Genomic DNA, 22,245 nt, shown 5'->3' with positions numbered 1-22,245 from the left:
CAGTATGTCACCACCAGATGGCAGTATATCACCACCACCTCATGTTACACAGTGTGGGTTGGTTGGGTCCAGTGATGGTAGTGGTAGAAAAAGGTGGGTAAACTATAATTTAAAAATGTAAAGTGTTGGTCCCATTTTTCATGAGCTGAAATGAATTAAAAAAATCACAACAATTTTCCATACGCACAAAAGGCAGGCTTAAACTACATTTGCCCGGCCTTTTAGCCATCGATGTGACATTTGGTGGCACCTAATCAGTCAGTTCTGTACCTGCCTGGCAGTTTGGGAGGCAGGGAGAGAGAGAGAACGGGAGGCAGGGAGGCAGGGAGAGAGAGAGAGAGAACGGGAGGCAGGGAGAGAGAGAGAGAGAACGGGAGGCAGGGAGAGAGAGAGAGAGAACGGGAGGCAGGGAGAGAGAGAGAGAACGGGAGGCAGGGAGAGAGAGAGAGAACGGGAGGCAGGGAGAGAGAGAGAACGGGAGGCAGGGAGAGAGAGAGAGAACGGGAGGCAGGGAGAGAGAGAGAGAACGGGAGGCAGGGAGAGAGAGAGAACGGGAGGCAGGGAGAGAGAGAGAACGGGAGGCAGGGAGAGAGAGAGAACGGGAGGCAGGGAGAGAGAGAGAGAACAGGAGGCAGGGAGAGAGAGAGAGAGAACAGGAGGCAGGGAGAGAGAGAGAGAGAACGGGAGGCAGGGAGAGAGAGAGAGAACGGGAGGCAGGGAGAGAGAGAGAGAGAACGGGAGGCAGGGAGAGAGAGAGAGAGAACGGGAGGCAGGGAGGCAGGGAGAGAGAGAGAACGGGAGGCAGGGAGAGAGAGAGAGAGAACGGGAGGCAGGGAGGCAGGGAGAGAGAGAACGGGAGGCAGGGAGAGAGAGAGAGAGAGAACACGGGAGGCAGGGAGAGAGAACACGGGAGGCAGGGAGAGAGAGAGAGAGAGAGAGAACACGGGAGGCAGGGAGAGAGAGAGAGAGAGAACACGGGAGGCAGGGAGAGAGAGAGAGAGAGAACACGGGAGGCAGGGAGAGAGAGAGAGAGAACGGGAGGCAGGGAGAGAGAGAGAGAGAGAACGGGAGGCAGGGAGAGAGAGAGAGAGAGAGAGAGAGAAACGGGAGGCAGGGAGAGAGAGAGAGAACGGGAGGAAGGGAGAGAGAGAGAGAGAACGGGAGGCAGGGAGAGAGATGTTATGGTCCCAGAGGAAACAGATACGGTCAGGTGGTTCTCCTCCGTCTCTCTTCACAGGGTGATCTTTGTGTTGCGGAAGCTGGAATTATCCCTAAAAAGAAAACAGACAGAGAGAGATCAATAAACAGAATTATCCATAGTGTGTACACGATGGTGGGAGTGTGTGTGAATCGTACTTGAGACTGTCGTTGTGTGTCTTGTACTCCATGATGGTGTTGGGAGGGAGGTTCAGGACACGTCGAAGAGTGTCTCGGATTCTAGATGTCGTCACCTGATCGCTGGCCGTCTTATTCCATATAGACAGGATGTCTTCCTAGAGAGAGACACACGGGTGAGTGAGGCTGAATCTCAAACCCAACACTTTGACCACTTCGATATGAGCGTTCAGTCATCCCCAAAACGCTAGTTGTCGAGTCATCGAGGGCTCCACTGCACCCTTTGGAAGCCTCTTCCTCAAGTGTGAATCCTTTGCCAACTTTGTGCCCATGGCAGCAAGTTCTTCCCAAGAATTTCAGCATGTGACAACTACTTCACCCTCAAAAATAGTCTGAATAAGTCAACAGAAATCAAGTTTTACCGAGGAGGTCTTAGTCATGCGATTTTCCATCTAGCTAAGGAGTTTAGTGCTTGAATGAGCTGTATTTCTAATGTTTAATGTACACACAAACTTGTCCATTACATTAGCTTGCTAGCTAGCTGTAAGCATGAGCCAGTCTATTCATATTCCAATTCCATTAGCTTGCTAGCTAGCTGTAAGCATGAGCCAGTCTCTTCATATTCCAATTCCATTAGCTTGCTAGCTAGCTGTAAGCATGAGCCAGTCTCTTCATATTCCAATTCCATTAGCTTGCTAGCTAGCTCTAAGTATGAGCCAGTCTATTCATATTCCAATTCCATTAGCTTGCTAGCTAGCTCTAAGTATGAGCCAGTCTCTTCATATTCCAATTCCATTAGCTTGCTAGCTAGCTGTAAGCATGAGCCAGTCTCTTCATATTCCAATTCCATTAGCTTGCTAGCTAGCTGTAAGCATGAGCCAGTCTCTTCATATTCCAATTCCATTAGCTTGCTAGCTAGCTCTAAGCATGAGCCAGTCTCTTCATATTCCAATTCCATTAGCTTGCTAGCTAGCTGTAAGCATGAGCCAGTCTCTTCATATTCCAATTCCATTAGCTTGCTAGCTAGCTGTAAGCATGAGCCAGTCTCTTCATATTCCAATTCCATTTGCTTGCTAGCTAGCTCTAAGCATGAGCCAGTCTTCATATTCCAATTTCATTAGCTTGCTAGCTAGCTCTAAGCATGAGCCAGTCTTCATATTCCAATTTCATTAGCTTGCTAGCTAGCTGTAAGCATGAGCCAGTCTCTTCATATTCCAATTCCATTAGCTTGCTAGCTAGCTGTAAGCATGAGCCAGTCTCTTCATATTCCAATTCCATTAGCTTGCTAGCTAGCTCTAAGCATGAGCCAGTCTTCATATTCCAATTCCATTAGTTTGCTAAACTGTAATCCTGAGCCAACCACTTCATATGAAACGAAATAAGCTAAATCAGCTGTGCAACACTAATAATAATAATAATAATAATAATAATAATAATAATAATGCAATGTTCCTTCAATAAGCTAGCTAACAGGACAAATATCAGCACCCCCAAAGTTGTTATTATTACTACTACTGTAGTAACATTATCTTATCACAATGAACAAATTGTAATGAAGTAGCAACTGCCTGTTCTGTCCCGACTCATTGCCTTATCGAATCAGCTGCTGCACTGTGAGCTCAGCTGCCCCACAACCTAGCGATTGGTGAAAACATGCGGAAGTAGCCTACGGACTGACTGCTGGGAAGTGAACAAGTCTACAAATTCATCAGCAAGCTGTCAAACTATCGTCAATCAGTGAAAAGCTAAAACATTATCAATGCAGTGTCCTTAAATCCTTAACTAGCTTAAATTCCATCCCACTGTTTGTCAGTGAAGCTAGCTAGCAGCAGGCTACAACAAGCTAAATCAGCTGATGAAGTCATTGGCAATCGATATACTTGCACATATTTTGTACAACTTACTCACTGTCTTCCGGAGTAGCCTGTGCCTCGGTCTGCACCAGGTCCAAGTGCCCGCGTTACATAGTGAGTTATGTTACAAGACGAGTCGCGGGAGATAATGCTCGCGAATGGATTTAGAATTTTTGAATATTGACAAGTGGGACGTAGAGTGGGCATCGTCTCAATGATCATTTTGGCCCAAAAAAACGTAGTGATCACTATCGAACACATCAGCAAGTGGCCACTCGATAAAGGGCTTAGAGCCAAGAGATCCAGCCCGTGTGTGTACCTGGAAGCGTATAGAGACCACCACTCCACAGATCTCCTCTCCCACCATGAACTGTTCTCCCAACATGGCCAGAATAATGTTCTCCCAGAACCTGCTGGCCAGACCTGTCAACAACAACAACAACAACAACATTAACAACATGGCCAGAATAATGTTCTCCCAGAACCTGCTGGCCAGACCTGTCAACAACAACAACAACAACAACAACAACATTAACAACATGGCCAGAATAATGTTCTCCCAGAACCTGCTGGCCAGACCTGTCAACAACAACAACAACAACAACATTAACAACATGGCCAGAATAATGTTCTCCCAGAACCTGCTGGCCAGACCTGTCAACAACAACAACAACAACAACATTAACAACATGGCCAGAATAATGTTCTCCCAGAACCTGCTGGCCAGACCTGTCAACAACAACAACAACATTAACAACATGGCCAGAATAATGTTCTCCCAGAACCTGCTGGCCAGACCTGTCAACAACAACAACAACATTAACAACATGGCCAGAATAATGTTCTCCCAGAACCTGCTGGCCAGACCTGTCAACAACAACAACAACAAGGCCAGAATAATGTTCTCCCAGAACTTGCTGGCTAGTCCTGTCAACAACAATATTAAGAAATACCATATTAACAACATGGCCAGAATAATGTTATTACAGAACCTGCTGGCCAGACCTGTCAACAACAATAACATCAATACAATACATGAACAATAACAATATTAAAGGGAGGCTTAAAGATCAGCGCAGAACGCTAAAGGGAGGTTTATAATGTTAAAAGGAGATTTAGAATGTTAAAGGGCGGTTTAGAATTTTAAAAAGGAGGTTTAGAACATTAAGGGGATGTTCAGAATGTTAAAGGGAGGTTTAGAATTTTAAAAAGGAGGTTTAGAACATTAAGGGGATGTTCAGAATGTTAAAGGGAGGTTTAGAAAGTTAAAGGTATACTTTGTGCACGAAAAACTGTCCAACTCCACCTCTTTCTACATTTGTTAACAGAAATGGAGTGAGCCTTTGGTAGTTCATCGATGTGTCATTCTGGTCATGCGCGTCGTGACCGACTTAGCTAGTTCGTTAGCTAAGCTAGCCAGTGTAGCTATCCAGTAACTCCTCCAGACTTAGCTAGTTCGTTAGCTAAGCTAGCCACTGTAGCTATCCAGTAACTCCTCCAGACTTAGCTAGTTCGTTAGCTAAGCTAGCCACTGTAGCTATCCAGTAACTCCTCCAGACGTAGCTAGTGGGTTAACTAAGCTAGCCAGTGTAGCTATCCAGTAACTCCTCCAGACTTAGCTAGTTCGTTATCTAAGCTAGCCAGTGTAGCTATCCAGTAACTCCTCCAGACTTAGCTAGTTCGTTAGCTAAGCTAGCCAGTGTAGCTATCCAGTAACTCCTCCAGACTTAGCTAGTTCGTTAACTAAGCTAGCCACTGTAGCTATCCAGTAACTCCTCCAGACTTAGCTAGTTCGTTATCTAAGCTAGCCAGTGTAGCTATCCAGTAACTCCTCCAGACTTAGCTAGTTCGTTAACTAAGCTAGCCAGTGTAGCTATCCAGTAACTCCTCCAGACGTAGCTAGTTCGTTAGCTAAGCTAGCCAGTGTAGCTATCCAGTAACTCCTCCAGACGTAGCTAGTTCGTTAGCTAAGCTAGCCACTGTAGCTATCCAGTAACTCCTCCAGTATGTGTTGTCATTTCACAGGATTTGTTTTAGGACGGAAGCTGTAGAGATCGGTAAGAAATGGCACTTCTGTAGCTAAATATTTTAATCATCAATTATTTAAACATTTAAATGAGCTGGTATGATGGTACATCATAGAGATGACTCCTCTTTATATCTGTGCCATCAGAGCGTCTGTGAAAGCATGGGCAGCACCATTGAGACTACAACCCATAGGAATCCCCACCCAGTTGACTGCTAGTTCGTTAGCTAAGCTAGCCACTGTAGCTATCCAGTAACTCCAATAGGAATCCCCACCCAGTTGACTGCTTTAAAATGGCGGAAGCCCTCAATGGTGCTGCCCATGCTAATATGGCCTTTTGGCCACTAGAAGCTTCTATCATTCTCTATGTGGTGCATTGATCATTTATACAGTTTAAAGCTGTTATTTTTGCGTTTTTGCCCAAAGTCGACATTTAAAAAGGGAGGTTTAGAGAACGAAAAAAAGCAAACAGGTTGCTCGGCCTAATAATAATAATATTATTAACTACAGACCTTTCCGCAGCCTGATGATCCACTTCCCACCGTTCTTATTGGCTTCATCCTGGAGGGTTACACACACACACACACACACACACACACACACACACACACACACACACACACACACACACACACACACAGTGAATACCAAAAGGTATGGTTATAGTGGATAGGATGCTATCATGCTGATTGACTCACCACCTTACATACATCACACACACAGTGAATACTGTTGGAGACTGACTTGAGCACATTTTAATCTGTTTACAACTGTATAATTAGCCTAGCAGTAGTAATTATTTTGTTATGGGTTAGATGGAATGATCTATGTGCATTGTCTTTGGGCAGAGAGAAAGAGGGCCTGTCTGAGGGTTGAATAGGAACCATATGTCTGGAGTTAGAGCACACAGCACATTCAGAAAGTATTCAGACCCCTTCCCTTTCTCCATATTGTTACATTACAGCCTTATTCTAAAATGGATTCAATTAATAAAAACTCAATCTACACACAATACCCCATAAGTGAAAACGGGTTGAGAAATGTTTGCAAATTTATAAAAAGCACAAAAAACAGAAATACCTTATTTACATAAGTATTCAGACCCTTTGCTATGACACTCAAAATTGAGCTCAGGTTCATCCTGTTTCCATTGATCATCCTTGAGATGTTTCTACAACTTGATTGGTAAATTCAATTGATTGGACATGATTTGGAAAGGCACACACCTATCTATATAAGGTCCCACAGTTGACAGTGCATGTCAGAACAAAAACCAAGCCATGAGGTCGAAGGAATTGTCCGTAGAGCTCAGAGAGGATTGTGTCGAGGCACAGATCTGGGGAAGGGTACCAAAAAATTTCTGCAGCATTGAAGGTCCCCAAGAACACAGCGGCTGCCATCATTCTTAAATGGAAGAAGTTTGGAACCACCAAGACTCTTCCTAGAGCTGGCCACCCGGCCAAACTGAGCAATCGGGGGAGAAGGGCCTTGGTCAGGGAGGTGACCAAGAACCCAATGGTCACTCTGACAGAGCTCCAGAGTTCCTCTGTGGAGATGGGAGAACCTTCCAGAAGGACAACCATCTCTGCAGCACTCCACCAATCAGGCCTTTATGGTAGAGTGGCCAGACGGAAGCCACTCCTCAGTAAAAGGCACATGACCCCACGCTTGGAGTTTGCCAAAAGGCACCTAAAGACTCTCAGACCATGAGAAACAAGATTCTCTGGTCTGATGAAACCAAGATTGAACTCTTTGGCCTGAATGCCAAGCGTCACGTCTGGAGGAAACCTGGCACCATCCCTACGGTGAAGCATGGTGGTGGCAGAATCATGCTGTGGGGATGTTTTTCAGCGGTAGGGACTGGGAGACTAGTCAGGATCAAGGGAAAGATGAACGGAGCAAAGTTTAGAGAGATCCTTGATGAAAACCTGCTCCAGAGCACTCAGGACCTCAGACTGGGGCGAAGGTTCACCTTCCAAAAGGACAACGACCCTAAGCACACAGCCAAGACAATGCAGGAGTGGCTTCGGGACAACTGAATGTCATTGAGTGGCCCAGCAAGAGTCTGGACTTGAACCCGATCAAACATCTCTGGAGAGACCTGAAAATAGCTGTGCAGCGACGCTCCCCATCCAACCTGACAGAGCTTGAGAGGATCTACAGAGAAGAATTGGAAAAAACTCAAAATACAGGGGACAGTACCATCTATGTAGTACTGTGCGTCTTGAACACGGACTATGGGAGACACACAGTACTACATAGAGCCATGACTACATAGAACTCTATTCCACATCAGGTAACTGATGCAAGCAGTAGAATCAGATTTAAAAAAACAGATAAAAATACACCTTATGGAACAGCGGGACTGTGAAGAGACACACACAGACACAGACACATGCAGACACACACACAATAACATACGCTCTATACACACACGTACACATGGATTTAGTGTTGTAGATATGTGGTAGTGGAGTAGGGGCCTGAGGGCACACAGTGTGTTGTGAAATCTGTAATGAATGTATTGTAATGTTTTTTTAATGTATAACTGCCTTAATTTTGCTGGACCCCAGGAAGAGTAGCTGCTGCCTTGGCAGGAACTAATGGGGCTCCATAATAAATACAAATAAATTTTTTGTACCCTTCCCCAGATCTGTGCCTCGACAAAATCCTGTCTCGAAGCTCTACGGACAATTCCTTTGACGTCATGGCTTGGTTTCTGCACTGTCAACTGTGGGACCTTATATAGACAGGTGTGTGCCTTTCCAAATCATGTCCAATAAAATGAATTTACCACAGGTGGACTCCAAGTTGTAGAAACATCTCAAGGATGATCAATGGAAACAGGATGCACACAAGCTCAATTTCGAGTCTCACAGCAAAGGGTTTGAATACTTATGCAAATAAAGTATGTTTATTTTTTTATAAATTTGCACACAAAAAATGAAAAACCTGTTTTCGCTTTGTCATTATGGGGTATTGTGTGTAGATTGAGAAAAAAACAATTGAATCCATTTTAGAATAAGGCTGTAACGTAACAAAATGTGGAAAAAGTCAAGGGGTCTGAATACTTTTCAAATGCACTGTATCTATATATGTTACCTCCCACATGGGTTTGATTCCCTCTTTAAACAAGTGGAAGTCGGAGTGGCCAGTCAGATCTCCCGGTCGCATCAGGTGACTGTAAAACTTCCAGAACTGTTCCACCTGTCAACCAATCACAGCACAGCATTACAATATCAACCAATCACAGCACAAGAATATACCAACCAATCAGCTGGTCACATCCTAACCCTATCAACCACATATTTAACCCAGTGCTGTGTGTATATGATATGTACTGACCGAGGCGACGGTGCCGATCTGTCTGATGTTCTGTTCATAACTCTGTGTGTTGGCGGGCCGGGACGGAGTCCTCCGAGAATACCACAGGGAGTAGTTATACTGTAGAGGGTGTTCGCCTGCGGCAGGACTCACCGTCTAACACACAGTCAGTATATGAGCCATTAGTTAGAACAGGTTACACAGGATTCATCTGCAAGGACAACATCTGATTCAATCATTTGGGTTCAAGTTAGAAAAGACGATGAGAACAGAGACGGACTGATTGTCTAACATCACTGTTACCATGGATACTCCATGGATCTCAGTCAGGAGGTTGCTGTAAAAAATAAGCAATATTCTCTACAAGCCAGAATGTCTAATAATACAAATATATATACTCTTACTTTACTGGTTGTCTTTTAGACAGGAGGAGGAGGAGGACAGTGTTGTGACAGGAGGAGGAGGACAGTGTTGTGACAGGAGGAGGAGGAGGAGGAGAACAGTGTTGTGACAGGAGGAGGAGGACAGTGTTGTGACAGGAGGAGGAGGAGGAGGAGGACAGTGTTGTGACAGGAGGAGGAGGAGGAGGAGGACAGTGTTGTGACAGGAGGAGGAGGAGGAGGAGGACAGTGTTGTGACAGGAGGAGGAGGAGGAGGAGGACAGTGTTGTGACAGGAGGAGGAGGACAGTGTTGTGACAGGAGGAGGAGGAGGAGGAGGACAGTGTTGTGACAGGAGGAGGAGGAGGACAGTGTTGTGACAGGAGGAGGAGGACAGTGTTGTGACAGGAGGAGGAGGAGGACAGTGTTGTGACAGGAGGAGGAGGAGGACAGTGTTGTGACAGGAGGAGGAGGAGGACAGTGTTGTGACAGGAGGAGGAGGAGGACAGTGTTGTGACAGGAGGAGGAGGAGGACAGTGTTGTGACAGGAGGAGGAGGAGGACAGTGTTGTGACAGGAGGAGGAGGAGGACAGTGTTGTGACAGGAGGAGGAGGAGGACAGTGTTGTGACAGGAGGAGGAGGAGGACAGTGTTGTGACAGGAGTAGGAGGACAGTGTTGTGACAGGAGTAGGAGGACAGTGTTGTGACAGGAGTAGGAGGAAGAGGAGGACAGTGTTGTGACAGGAGGAAGAGGAGGACAGTGTTGTGACAGGAGGAGGACAGTGTTGTGACAGGAGGAGGAGGAGGACAGTGTTGTGACAGGAGGAGGAGGAAGAGGAGGACAGTGTTGTGACAGGAGGAGGAGGACAGTGTTGTGACAGGAGGAGGAGGACAGGGTTGTGACAGGAGGAGGAGGACAGTGTTGTGACAGGAGGAGGAGGAGGACAGGGTTGTGACAGGAGGAGGAGGACAGTGTTGTGACAGGAGGAGGAGGACAGTGTTGTGACAGGAGGAGGAGGAGGACAGGGTTGTGACAGGAGGAGGAGGACAGTGTTGTGACAGGAGGAGGAGGAGGAGGACAGTGTTGTGACAGGAGGAGGAGGAGGACAGTGTTGTGACAGGAGGAGGAGGAGGACAGTGTTGTGACAGGAGGAGGAGGAGGACAGTGTTGTGACAGGAGGAGGAGGAGGACAGTGTTGTGACAGGAGGAGGAGGAGGACAGTGTTGTGACAGGAGGAGGTGGAGGACAGGGTTGTGACAGGAGGAGGAGGAGGAGGACAGTGTTGTGACAGGAGGAGGAGGAGGAGGACAGTGTTGTGACAGGAGGAGGAGGAGGACAGTGTTGTGACAGGAGGAGGAGGACAGTGTTGTGACAGGAGGAGGAGGAGGACAGTGTTGTGACAGGAGTAGGAGGACAGTGTTGTGACAGGAGTAGGAGGACAGTGTTGTGACAGGAGTAGGAGGAAGAGGAGGACAGTGTTGTGACAGGAGGAAGAGGAGGACAGTGTTGTGACAGGAGGAGGACAGTGTTGTGACAGGAGGAGGAGGAGGACAGTGTTGTGACAGGAGGAGGAGGAAGAGGAGGACAGTGTTGTGACAGGAGGAGGAGGACAGTGTTGTGACAGGAGGAGGAGGACAGTGTTGTGACAGGAGGAGGAGGAGGACAGGGTTGTGACAGGAGGAGGAGGAGGACAGTGTTGTGACAGGAGGAGGAGGACAGTGTTGTGACAGGAGGAGGAGGACAGTGTTGTGACAGGAGGAGGAGGAGAGGGTTGTGACAGGAGGAGGAGGACAGTGTTGTGACAGGAGGAGGAGGAGGAGGACAGTGTTGTGACAGGAGGAGGAGGAGGACAGTGTTGTGACAGGAGGAGGAGGAGGACAGTGTTGTGACAGGAGGAGGAGGAGGACAGTGTTGTGACAGGAGGAGGAGGACAGTGTTGTGACAGGAGGAGGAGGAGGACAGTGTTGTGACAGGAGGAGGTGGAGGACAGGGTTGTGACAGGAGGAGGAGGAGGAGGACAGTGTTGTGACAGGAGGAGGAGGAGGACAGTGTTGTGACAGGAGGAGGAGGAGGACAGTGTTGTGACAGGAGGAGGAGGAGGACAGGGTTGTGACAGGAGGAGGAGGAGGAGGACAGTGTTGTGACAGGAGGAGGAGGAGGACAGTGTTGTGACAGGAGGAGGAGGAGGACAGTGTTGTGACAGGAGGAGGAGGAGGACAGTGTTGTGACAGGAGGAGGAGGAGGACAGTGTTGTGACAGGAGGAGGACAGTGTTGTGACAGGAGGAGGAGGAGGACAGTGTGACAGGAGGAGGTGGAGGACAGTGTTGTGACAGGAGGAGGACAGTGTTGTGACAGGAGGAGGACAGTGTTGTGACAGGATGAGGACAGTGTTGTGACAGGAGGAGGAGGAGGACAGTGTTGTGACAGGAGGAGGAGGAGGACAGTGTTGTGACAGGAGGAGGAGGACAGTGTTGTGACAGGAGGAGGAGGAGGACAGTGTTGTGACAGGAGGAGGAGGAGGACAGTGTTGTGACAGGAGGAGGAGGAGGACAGTGTTGTGACAGGAGGAGGAGGAGGACAGTGTTGTGACAGGAGGAGGAGGAGGACAGTGTTGTGACAGGAGGAGGAGGACAGTGTTGTGACAGGAGGAAGAGGAGGACAGTGTTGTGACAGGAGGAAGAGGAGGACAGTGTTGTGACAGGAGGAAGAGGAGGACAGTGTTGTGACAGGAGGAGGAGGAGGACAGTGTTGTGACAGGAGGAGGACAGTGTTGTGACAGGAGGAAGAGGAGGACAGTGTTGTGACAGGAGGAGGACAGTGTTGTGACAGGAGGAGGACAGTGTTGTGACAGGAGGAGGACAGTGTTGTGACAGGAGGAGGACAGTGTTGTGACAGGAGGTGGAGGAGGACAGTGTTGTGACAGGAGGAAGAGGAGGACAGTGTTGTGACAGGAGGAGGTGGAGGACAGTGTTGTGACAGGAGGAGGTGGAGGACAGTGTTGTGACAGGAGGAGGAGGAGGACAGTGTTGTGACAGGAGGAGGAGGAGGACAGTGTTGTGACAGGAGGAGGAGGAGGACAGTGTTGTGACAGGAGGTGGAGGAGGACAGTGTTGTGACAGGAGGAGGAGGACAGTGTTGTGACAGGAGGTGGAGGAGGACAGTGTTGTGACAGGAGGTGGAGGACAGTGTTGTGTCATAGAAGCACAGTGGCATGGTGGATATACAGTGGCATGGTGGATATACAGTGGCTTGCGAAAGTATTCACCCCCCTTGGCATTTTTCCTATTTTGTTGCCTTACAACCTGGAATTAAAATGGATTTTTGGGGGGTTTGTATCATTTGATTTACACAACATGCCTACCACTTTGAAGATGCAAAATATGTTTTATTGTGAAACAAACAAGAAATAAGACAAAAAAACAGAAAACCTGAGCGTGCATAACTATTCACCCCCTCAAAGTCAATACTTTGTAGAGCCACATTTTGCAACAATTACAGCTGCAAGTCTCTTGGGGTATGTCTCTATAAGCTTGGCACATCTAGCCACTGGGACTTTTGCCCATTCTTCAAGGCAAAACTGCTCCAGCTCCTTCAAATTGGATGGGTTCCACTGGTGTACAGCAATCTTTAAGTCATACCACAGATTCTCAATTGGATTGAGGTCTGGGCTTTGACTAGGCCATTCCAAGACATTTAAATGTTTCCCCTTAAACCACTCAAGTGTTGCTTTAGCAGTATGCTTAGGGTCATTGTCCTGTTGGAAGGTGAACCTCCGTCCCAGTCTCAATCTCTGGAAGACTGAAACAGGTTTCCCCTCAAGAATTTCCCTGTATTTAGCGCCATCCATCAGTCCTTCAATTCTGACCAGTTTCCCAGTCCCTGCTGATGAAAAACATCCCCACAGCATGATGCTGCCACCACCATGCTTCACTGTGGGGATGGTGTTCTCGGGGTGATGAGAGGTGATGGGTTTGCGCCAGACATAGTGTTTTACTTGATGGCCAAAAAGCTCAATTTTAGTCTCATCTGACCAGAGTACCTTCTTCCATATGTTTGGGGAGTCTCCCACATGCCTTTTGGCGAACACCAAACGTGTTTGCTTATTTTTTTCTTTAAGCAATGGCTTTTTTCTGGCCACTCTTCCGTAAAGCCCAGCTCTGTGGAGTGTACAGCTTAAAGTGGTCCTATGGACAGATATTCAATCTCCGCTGTGGAGCTTTGCAGCTCCTTCAGGGTTATCTTTGGTATCTTTGTTGCCTCTCTGATTAATGCCCTCCTTGCCCGGTCCTTGACTTTTGGTGGGCTCTCTCTTGGCAGGTTTGTTGTGGTGCCATATTCTTTCAATTTTTAAATAATGGATTTAATGGTGCTCCGTGGGATGTTAAAAGTTTGATATTTTTTTATAACCCAACCCTGATCTGTACTTCTCCACAGGGGGGGTAGAAGGATAACTTTATCCTATCCCAGGTATTCCTTAAAGAGGTGGGGTTTCAAATGTCAATGCAGTCATATTCCTGGCTTATTGGGGGTGTGGCTTTCAGTTAGATATTTTTGGCCACCCATCCCATGAGAGTGAATGTCATTCCAGTTCATCTGAATGTCATTCCAGTGCACACTGCTTGCTATGACTTCTATCTGATGTTTAGGTAAAAAGACAAACAATGTTCAGTTTGGAATACTGACAAGTAGAGAGCATTAAATAAATGTTTTGCTCAATCTGATTGGGTGGGCCTGGCGCCACAGTGGGCTGGGTTAGGTTGAGTCAACACGTTGATAGGGGTTGGGGTTTTGGGAGGGGCTGGTTTTGGATTCACTGTGTGTGTATGTATGTCTGTTGTTTAGTGTGTGTTGCGTACCTTGCGTCGGTTGTTGTTGATGGAGCCGTCTTCCTCCTGGTTACAGACAGTCTCATCCTGATCCTCTGGGTCGTCGTCTTTCAGACTGGGGGGCATTTACACACACACATTATACACCCTAACACTCTGGGTCATCTTTAATATGTGTATGTGTATATACACACACACACACACACACACGGATAGCTAGTTTGCTGGATAGAGCCCTGACCTCAATTCTATTGAACACCTTTGGGATGAATTGGAACGCCGACTGCGAGCCAGGCCTAATCACCCAATATCAGTGCCCCACCTCACTAATGCTCTTGTGGTTGAATGAAAGCAAGTCCCTGCAGCAATGTTCCAACATCTAGTGGAAAGCCTTCCCAGAAGAGTGGAGGCTGTTATAGCAGCAAAGGGGGGACCAACTCCATATTAATGCCCATGATTTTGGAATGAGATGTTCGACGAGCAGGTGTCCACATACTTTTGGCTATGTAGTGTACGTGCACTCGCTCCGTAATGGGAAAAATATCTAAATGCTAAATGAACAAGCCAGCAGCCTACGGCATGGAGCATAACCACATAACAGAATGAGTTGGCCCACTCAATGTTCTTCATATCATAATGTTTCTTTAGACCTGACTAAAATAAATAAATGGATGAATTGTGGTGTGTGTTACATTGATTTATTAAATGTAGATGTTCCAAAACCCTCCTAACAGGTTACTGCACTCAGAAGCTACTGATCTGCACACCGGTGTCAAACTGGTCCACAGTACATATGGGTGCGTTAAACTGCAATGTGATGCTAAATTCAAAAAGCTTTTGCGAGGCATGTCAGGAAGGCACGAGCACACCAGCTCCAAGCAAACGATGGAGACTCAGTAAAACTGTAAGAGTAGGTAGTTGAAAGCACAGTGGGTCAGCACGATGAGACGAGAGTAAGCAACTGTTTTTCAGCACTTTGGATGCCGTGCTGGGGGAAATCTCATCACGAAGGAAATAGACAACTCGTGGAAGCTCGCTGTGCCATGGATCCCTAGAGCCCAAACTTTTGGGATGTGAACAAGGTCAAGCAATTGTTTGATCTAACCAAAACTGAACAAGTGGAAGCAGAGTTTGTGGCTTGCACATTCTTGCAAAGTGAAATCGCAATCACAGCCAGCAACAACAAATAGACCCCACTCAGTGTTCTTCAAAGACACGGTGGGCCTTTGTCAGCAATGCCGACTGTGCTGCTGGTACTGAAACATGGATTAACATTTGAACCATCTACAGCAATTTGCGACAATTCCTTCTCCACCCTAAAGAATGTACTTTCCGAATGCACAAAATAAGACAGATCCTGCTTCTGTTGCCTGTTGGTTGATAGCCTACTGATTCCGTGAGCACCAAGCCTGACGCAACAATTTCCCAAATTCAGCTGTTTTTAATCTTTGCCATGCTGCAATAAAGGCTTAGACCAACCTCTGCTATTATTAATTATTTATTTTGTGTTGTTTACACTATTCCAAATTATATATTTATAATAATCCTCCTTTTTCCTTGATCTCCTTATTATTACTATTATTATAATTATTATGATGATCATTATAATAATAAGTAATGTCATTATCATTAGTAGGCTGTATAACCACCATCGAGCTGTAGGCCTAAGAGCGCATTCCGTTTAGTCTTAATACCGTAACTTACTTACATTTTGACCAATCGATTTCTTTTTGTCGGGCCCTAGAACGTATGCTCCCTCTAATTCGCTCCCACTCCTAAGGGCCATATGTTTTGAAAGCTGTATCCCAAGCGATGATTATAATATAATTTATAATATAATATAATTTGCCATTTAGCAGACGCTTTTATCCAAAGCGACTTACAGTCATGTGTGCATACATTTTTGTGTATGGGTGGTCCCGGGGATCGAACCCACTACCCTGGCGTTACAAGCGCCGTGCTCTACCAGCTGAGCTACAGAGATTATTGAAGTTTCTAAACGTTAAAACACCGCGTCGGGATTGTAATTCACATGAGGAAGTAGTGGGCGAAGCTAATGGCTGAAAACTGTAGGGAGAAGGCAGAATACCGCCTAGAGCCTCCATACTCAACTGGACGGAGCAGTTTCTTTTTTACGTTTCGGGCTTCGAATCCTGGAATCATATAAACACACATAAGATGTGGAAGATTGCATAGAATTGCAGGACATTGGCTTTAAAACGGAAACATTTTCTCTCAACCAACAAGAGGGGTGTGAACAGTTTGGGGTCGCGAGGTGGGGGTTTGTTACTAAGTCGATAAATTCAGTTAATGTAATCTACAATTGTGTTATTAGGGTGCTAAAGCAATACTAGTTGTGCCCCCCCACCCCCGAGACATGTCATCCTGGAGCCAGGCCTGAGCTAAATAGTTACCAGTTTCATGCAGGTTACAACCAAGTCTGAATGTACAATGAGACATGATGTTAACCAAGTGGTGACTGTGGGTAGCTGCTAGCTAACTTCAACCAAGTGGTGACCGTGGGTAGCTGCTAGCTAACTTTAACCAAGTGGTGACTGTGGGTAGCTGCTAGCTAACTTCAACCAAGTGGTGACTGTGGGTAGCTGCTAGCTAACTTCAACCAAGTGGTGACTGTGGGTAGCTGCTAGCTAACTTTAACCAAGGGGTGACCGTAGGTAGCTGCTAGCTAACTTCAACCAAGTGGTGACCGTGGGTAGCTGCTAGCTAACTTCAACCAAGTGGTGACTGTGGGTAGCTGCTAGCTAACTTTAACCAAGGGGTGACCGTAGGTAGCTGCTAGCTAACTTCAACCAAGTGGTGACCGTGGGTAGCTGCTAGCTAACTTTAACCAAGTGGTGACTGTGGGTAGCTGCTAGCTAACTTTAACCAAGGGGTGACCGTAGGTAGCTGCTAGCTAACTTCAACCAAGTGGTGACTGTGGGTAGCTGCTAGCTAACTTCAACCAAGTGGTGACCGTGGGTAGCTGCTAGCTAACTTTAACCAAGTGGTGACTGTGGGTAGCTGCTAGCTAACTTTAACCAAGTGGTGACTGTGGGTAGCTGCTAGCTAACTTTAACCAAGGGGTGACCGTAGGTAGCTGCTAGCTAACTTCAACCAAGTGGTGACTGTGGGTAGCTGCTAGCTAACTTCAACCAAGTGGTGACTGTGGGTAGCTGCTAGCTAACTTTAACCAAGGGGTGACCGTAGGTAGCTGCTAGCTAACTTCAACCAAGTGGTGACCGTGGGTAGCTGCTAGCTAACTTTAACCAAGTGGTGACTGTGGGTAGCTGCTAGCTAACTTTAACCAAGGGGTGACCGTAGGTAGCTGCTAGCTAACTTCAACCAAGTGGTGACTGTGGGTAGCTGCTAGCTAACTTCAACCAAGTGGTGACCGTGGGTAGCTGCTAGCTAACTTTAACCAAGTGGTGACTGTGGGTAGCTGCTAGCTAACTTTAACCAAGTGGTGACTGTGGGTAGCTGCTAGCTAACTTTAACCAAGGGGTGACCGTAGGTAGCTGCTAGCTAACTTCAACCAAGTGGTGACTGTGGGTAGCTGCTAGCTAACTTCAACCAAGTGGTGACTGTGGGTAGCTGCTAGCTAACTTTAACCAAGGGGTGACCGTAGGTAGCTGCTAGCTAACTTCAACCAAGTGGTGACTGTGGGTAGCTGCTAGCTAACTTTAACCAAGTGGTGACTGTGGGTAGCTGCTAGCTAACTTTAACCAAGGGGTGACCGTAGGTAGCTGCTAGCTAACTTCAACCAAGTGGTGACCGTGGGTAGCTGCTAGCTAACTTCAACCAAGTGGTGACTGTGGGTAGCTGCTAGCTAACTTTAACCAAGGGGTGACCGTAGGTAGCTGCTAGCTAACTTCAACCAAGTGGTGACCGTGGGTAGCTGCTAGCTAACTTTAACCAAGTGGTGACTGTGGGTAGCTGCTAGCTAACTTTAACCAAGGGGTGACCGTAGGTAGCTGCTAGCTAACTTCAACCAAGTGGTGACTGTGGGTAGCTGCTAGCTAACTTCAACCAAGTGGTGACCGTGGGTAGCTGCTAGCTAACTTTAACCAAGTGGTGACTGTGGGTAGCTGCTAGCTAACTTTAACCAAGGGGTGACCGTAGGTAGCTGCTAGCTAACTTCAACCAAGTGGTGACCGTGGGTAGCTGCTAGCTAACTTCAACCAAGTGGTGACTGTGGGTAGCTGCTAGCTAACTTTAACCAAGGGGTGACCGTAGGTAGCTGCTAGCTAACTTCAACCAAGTGGTGACTGTGGGTAGCTGCTAGCTAACTTCAACCAAGTGGTGACTGTGGGTAGCTGCTAGCTAACTTTAACCAAGGGGTGACCGTAGGTAGCTGCTAGCTAACTTCAACCAAGTGGTGACCGTGGGTAGCTGCTAGCTAACTTTAACCAAGTGGTGACTGTGGGTAGCTGCTAGCTAACTTTAACCAAGGGGTGACCGTAGGTAGCTGCTAGCTAACTTCAACCAAGTGGTGACCGTGGGTAGCTGCTAGCTAACTTTAACCAAGTGGTGACTGTGGGTAGCTGCTAGCTAACTTCAACCAAGTGGTGACCGTGGGTAGCTGCTAGCTAACTTTAACCAAGTGGTGACTGTGGGTAGCTGCTAGCTAACTTTAACCAAGGGGTGACCGTAGGTAGCTGCTAGCTAACTTCAACCAAGTGGTGACTGTGGGTAGCTGCTAGCTAACTTCAACCAAGTGGTGACCGTGGGTAGCTGCTAGCTAACTTTAACCAAGTGGTGACTGTGGGTAGCTGCTAGCTAACTTCAACCAAGTGGTGACTGTGGGTAGCTGCTAGCTAACTTCAACCAAGTGGTGACTGTGGGTAGCTGCTAGCTAACTTTAACCAAGGGGTGACCGTAGGTAGCTGCTAGCTAACTTCAACCAAGTGGTGACCGTGGGTAGCTGCTAGCTAACTTCAACCAAGTGGTGACTGTGGGTAGCTGCTAGCTAACTTTAACCAAGGGGTGACCGTGAGGTAGCTGCTAGCTAACTTCAACCAAGTGGTGACCGTGGGTAGCTGCTAGCTAACTTTAACCAAGTGGTGACTGTGGGTAGCTGCTAGCTAACTTTAACCAAGGGGGTGACCGTAGGTAGCTGCTAGCTAACTTCAACCAAGTGGTGACTGTGGGTAGCTGCTAGCTAACTTCAACCAAGTGGTGACCGTGGGTAGCTGCTAGCTAACTTTAACCAAGTGGTGACTGTGGGTAGCTGCTAGCTAACTTTAACCAAGTGGTGACTGTGGGTAGCTGCTAGCTAACTTTAACCAAGGGGGTGACCGTAGGTAGCTGCTAGCTAACTTCAACCAAGTGGTGACTGTGGGTAGCTGCTAGCTAACTTCAACCAAGTGGTGACTGTGGGTAGCTGCTAGCTAACTTTAACCAAGGGGTGACCGTAGGTAGCTGCTAGCTAACTTCAACCAAGTGGTGACCGTGGGTAGCTGCTAGCTAACTTTAACCAAGTGGTGACTGTGGGTAGCTGCTAGCTAACTTTAACCAAGGGGTGACCGTAGGTAGCTGCTAGCTAACTTCAACCAAGTGGTGACTGTGGGTAGCTGCTAGCTAACTTCAACCAAGTGGTGACCGTGGGTAGCTGCTAGCTAACTTTAACCAAGTGGTGACTGTGGGTAGCTGCTAGCTAACTTTAACCAAGTGGTGACTGTGGGTAGCTGCTAGCTAACTTTAACCAAGGGGTGACCGTAGGTAGCTGCTAGCTAACTTCAACCAAGTGGTGACTGTGGGTAGCTGCTAGCTAACTTCAACCAAGTGGTGACTGTGGGTAGCTGCTAGCTAACTTTAACCAAGGGGTGACCGTAGGTAGCTGCTAGCTAACTTCAACCAAGTGGTGACTGTGGGTAGCTGCTAGCTAACTTTAACCAAGTGGTGACTGTGGGTAGCTGCTAGCTAACTTTAACCAAGGGGTGACCGTAGGTAGCTGCTAGCTAACTTCAACCAAGTGGTGACCGTGGGTAGCTGCTAGCTAACTTCAACCAAGTGGTGACTGTGGGTAGCTGCTAGCTAACTTTAACCAAGGGGTGACCGTAGGTAGCTGCTAGCTAACTTCAACCAAGTGGTGACCGTGGGTAGCTGCTAGCTAACTTTAACCAAGTGGTGACTGTGGGTAGCTGCTAGCTAACTTTAACCAAGGGGTGACCGTAGGTAGCTGCTAGCTAACTTCAACCAAGTGGTGACTGTGGGTAGCTGCTAGCTAACTTCAACCAAGTGGTGACCGTGGGTAGCTGCTAGCTAACTTTAACCAAGTGGTGACTGTGGGTAGCTGCTAGCTAACTTTAACCAAGGGGTGACCGTAGGTAGCTGCTAGCTAACTTCAACCAAGTGGTGACCGTGGGTAGCTGCTAGCTAACTTCAACCAAGTGGTGACTGTGGGTAGCTGCTAGCTAACTTTAACCAAGGGGTGACCGTAGGTAGCTGCTAGCTAACTTCAACCAAGTGGTGACTGTGGGTAGCTGCTAGCTAACTTCAACCAAGTGGTGACTGTGGGTAGCTGCTAGCTAACTTTAACCAAGGGGTGACCGTAGGTAGCTGCTAGCTAACTTCAACCAAGTGGTGACCGTGGGTAGCTGCTAGCTAACTTTAACCAAGTGGTGACTGTGGGTAGCTGCTAGCTAACTTTAACCAAGGGGTGACCGTAGGTAGCTGCTAGCTAACTTCAACCAAGTGGTGACCGTGGGTAGCTGCTAGCTAACTTTAACCAAGTGGTGACTGTGGGTAGCTGCTAGCTAACTTTAACCAAGGGGTGACCGTAGGTAGCTGCTAGCTAACTTTAACCAAGTGGTGACTGTGGGTAGCTGCTAGCTAACTTCAACCAAGTGGTGACCGTGGGTAGCTGTTAGCTAACGTTAGCTAAGTGGTGACTGTGGGTAGCTGCTAGCTAACGTTAGCTATGTGGTGACTGTGGGTAGCTGCTAGCTAACGTTAGCTAAGTGGTGACTGTGGGTAGCTGCTAGCTAACTTTAACCAAGTGGTGACTGTGGGTATCTGTTAACTAAGTGGTGAATGTGGGTAGCTGCTAGTTAAGTGTTGAATGTGGGTAGTTACTAGCTAAGTGGTGAATGTGGGTAGCTGCTAGCTAACGTTAGCTAAGTGGTGCCTGTGGGTAGCTGCTAGCTAACGTTAGCTAAGTGGTGACTGTGGGTAGCTGCTAGCTAACTTTAACCAAGTGGTGACTGTGGGTAGCTGCTAGCTAACGTTAGATAAGTGTTGACTGTGGGTATCTGTTAACTAAGTGGTGAATGTGGGTAGCTGCTAGTTAAGTGTTGAATGTGGGTAGTTACTAGCTAAGTGGTGAATGTGGGTAGTTACTAGCTTACTAAATCAACCCTAGCATCTTAATGAGTAGCTAACTACACTACAAAATGGGCACCATAGCTAGCATGATGGCTAGCACGGGCAGACACACAACTTACTGTTCAAATTGGTTCATCTCAGCTTCGATCAGTCTTCTTCACAGAGTAGCGAAACTCACGACAACCTGGTTTGTTGATGAGTTTAAAAGTTACTAGCTAATCGTTTTTATTAGCTAGCTGGCTAAACTCGCCAACTCATTTCAAACAAGCAAAATAGCCAGCTAGCTGCGTCTCTGCACATGTGAAGGTAAGCAGACGGGTCGGTAGGTGGGACAAACGAAAAAAAGTTGAAAGCGAAACACCCTTTGAATGCCCCAGCTCCGTTCATTACTCGAATGTATTGATGTATTGTTGGATGGATGCCCTGCTTTCGTATTTTAAATAATTAATAATAAACAGCATCATGTTCTACATGTTGCGGAACGGTATGATCATACAGTATCTGAAGAACTGTAGTTGTAATATAATTGTTCACCATAGGAGGGCGCTGTCTGTCGTCAGCTGTAATACCAGCGTGGCAATGGTGATGGTTTGCAGTTTTGGGACTTCTCTATTGGTTTATTAAGCCAGGCAAGCTCAAACAATCACAGATAAAGTATTTGATTCAATTTTTCAGGTATTTCAAACCATGCCTGCCGCCCAGGTAGCCTAATGGTCTAACACGTCTTAATCAATGGGTCTATCAAGTATCCTAACACGTCTTAATCAATGGGTCTATCAAGTATCCTAACACGTCTTAATCAATGGGTCTATCAAGTATCCTAACACGTCTTAATCAATGGGTCTATCAAGTATCCTAACACGTCTTAATCAATGGGTCTATCAAGTATCCTAACACGTCTTAATCAATGGGTCTATCAAGTATCCTAACACGTCTTAATCAATGGGTCTATTAAGTATCCTAACACGTCTTAATCAATGGGTCTATCAAGTATCCTAACACGTCTTAATCAATGGGTCTATCAAGTTTTAGAACATGTTTTAATCAATGGGTTTATCTCAATTAATCTTTCCTTGATTCCTTCCATCCTCTCTCCTCTCCTCCTCGCCTCCTTGTCAACTGTATTGAAGGAGAGGGTTCAAGTTCCCTTTCCTCAGACACTGGGAAAGGATGCGAG

The 22,245-nt window shown here is 47.0% G+C and overlaps 1 protein-coding gene across 1 annotated transcript; it reads right to left on the bottom strand.

Moving 5' to 3' along the window:
• Positions 1 to 1,101: 1,101 nt before the first annotated feature.
• LOC121556907 (eukaryotic translation initiation factor 4E type 2) lies at positions 1,102 to 21,569 on the bottom strand. Its single transcript, XM_041870790.2, has 8 exons — positions 21,188 to 21,569; positions 13,776 to 13,860; positions 8,560 to 8,694; positions 8,317 to 8,421; positions 5,727 to 5,775; positions 3,508 to 3,611; positions 1,357 to 1,493; positions 1,102 to 1,271 (listed from the first exon to the last, which is right to left on the bottom strand). The coding sequence occupies exons 1-8, from the start codon at positions 21,202 to 21,204 to the stop codon at positions 1,232 to 1,234; spliced, it is 672 nt and encodes a 223-aa protein (XP_041726724.1). The 5' UTR covers positions 21,205 to 21,569; the 3' UTR covers positions 1,102 to 1,231.
• Between the last annotated feature and the right edge of the window lie 676 nt (positions 21,570 to 22,245).

Source organism: Coregonus clupeaformis, unplaced genomic scaffold (assembly GCF_020615455.1).
Source record: "Coregonus clupeaformis isolate EN_2021a unplaced genomic scaffold, ASM2061545v1 scaf0168, whole genome shotgun sequence".
NCBI classification, from domain to species: Eukaryota; Metazoa; Chordata; class Actinopteri; order Salmoniformes; family Salmonidae; genus Coregonus; species Coregonus clupeaformis.
The sequence above is the reverse complement of the archived record's forward strand: the minus strand, read 5'-3'. Positions and strand labels throughout refer to the sequence as shown.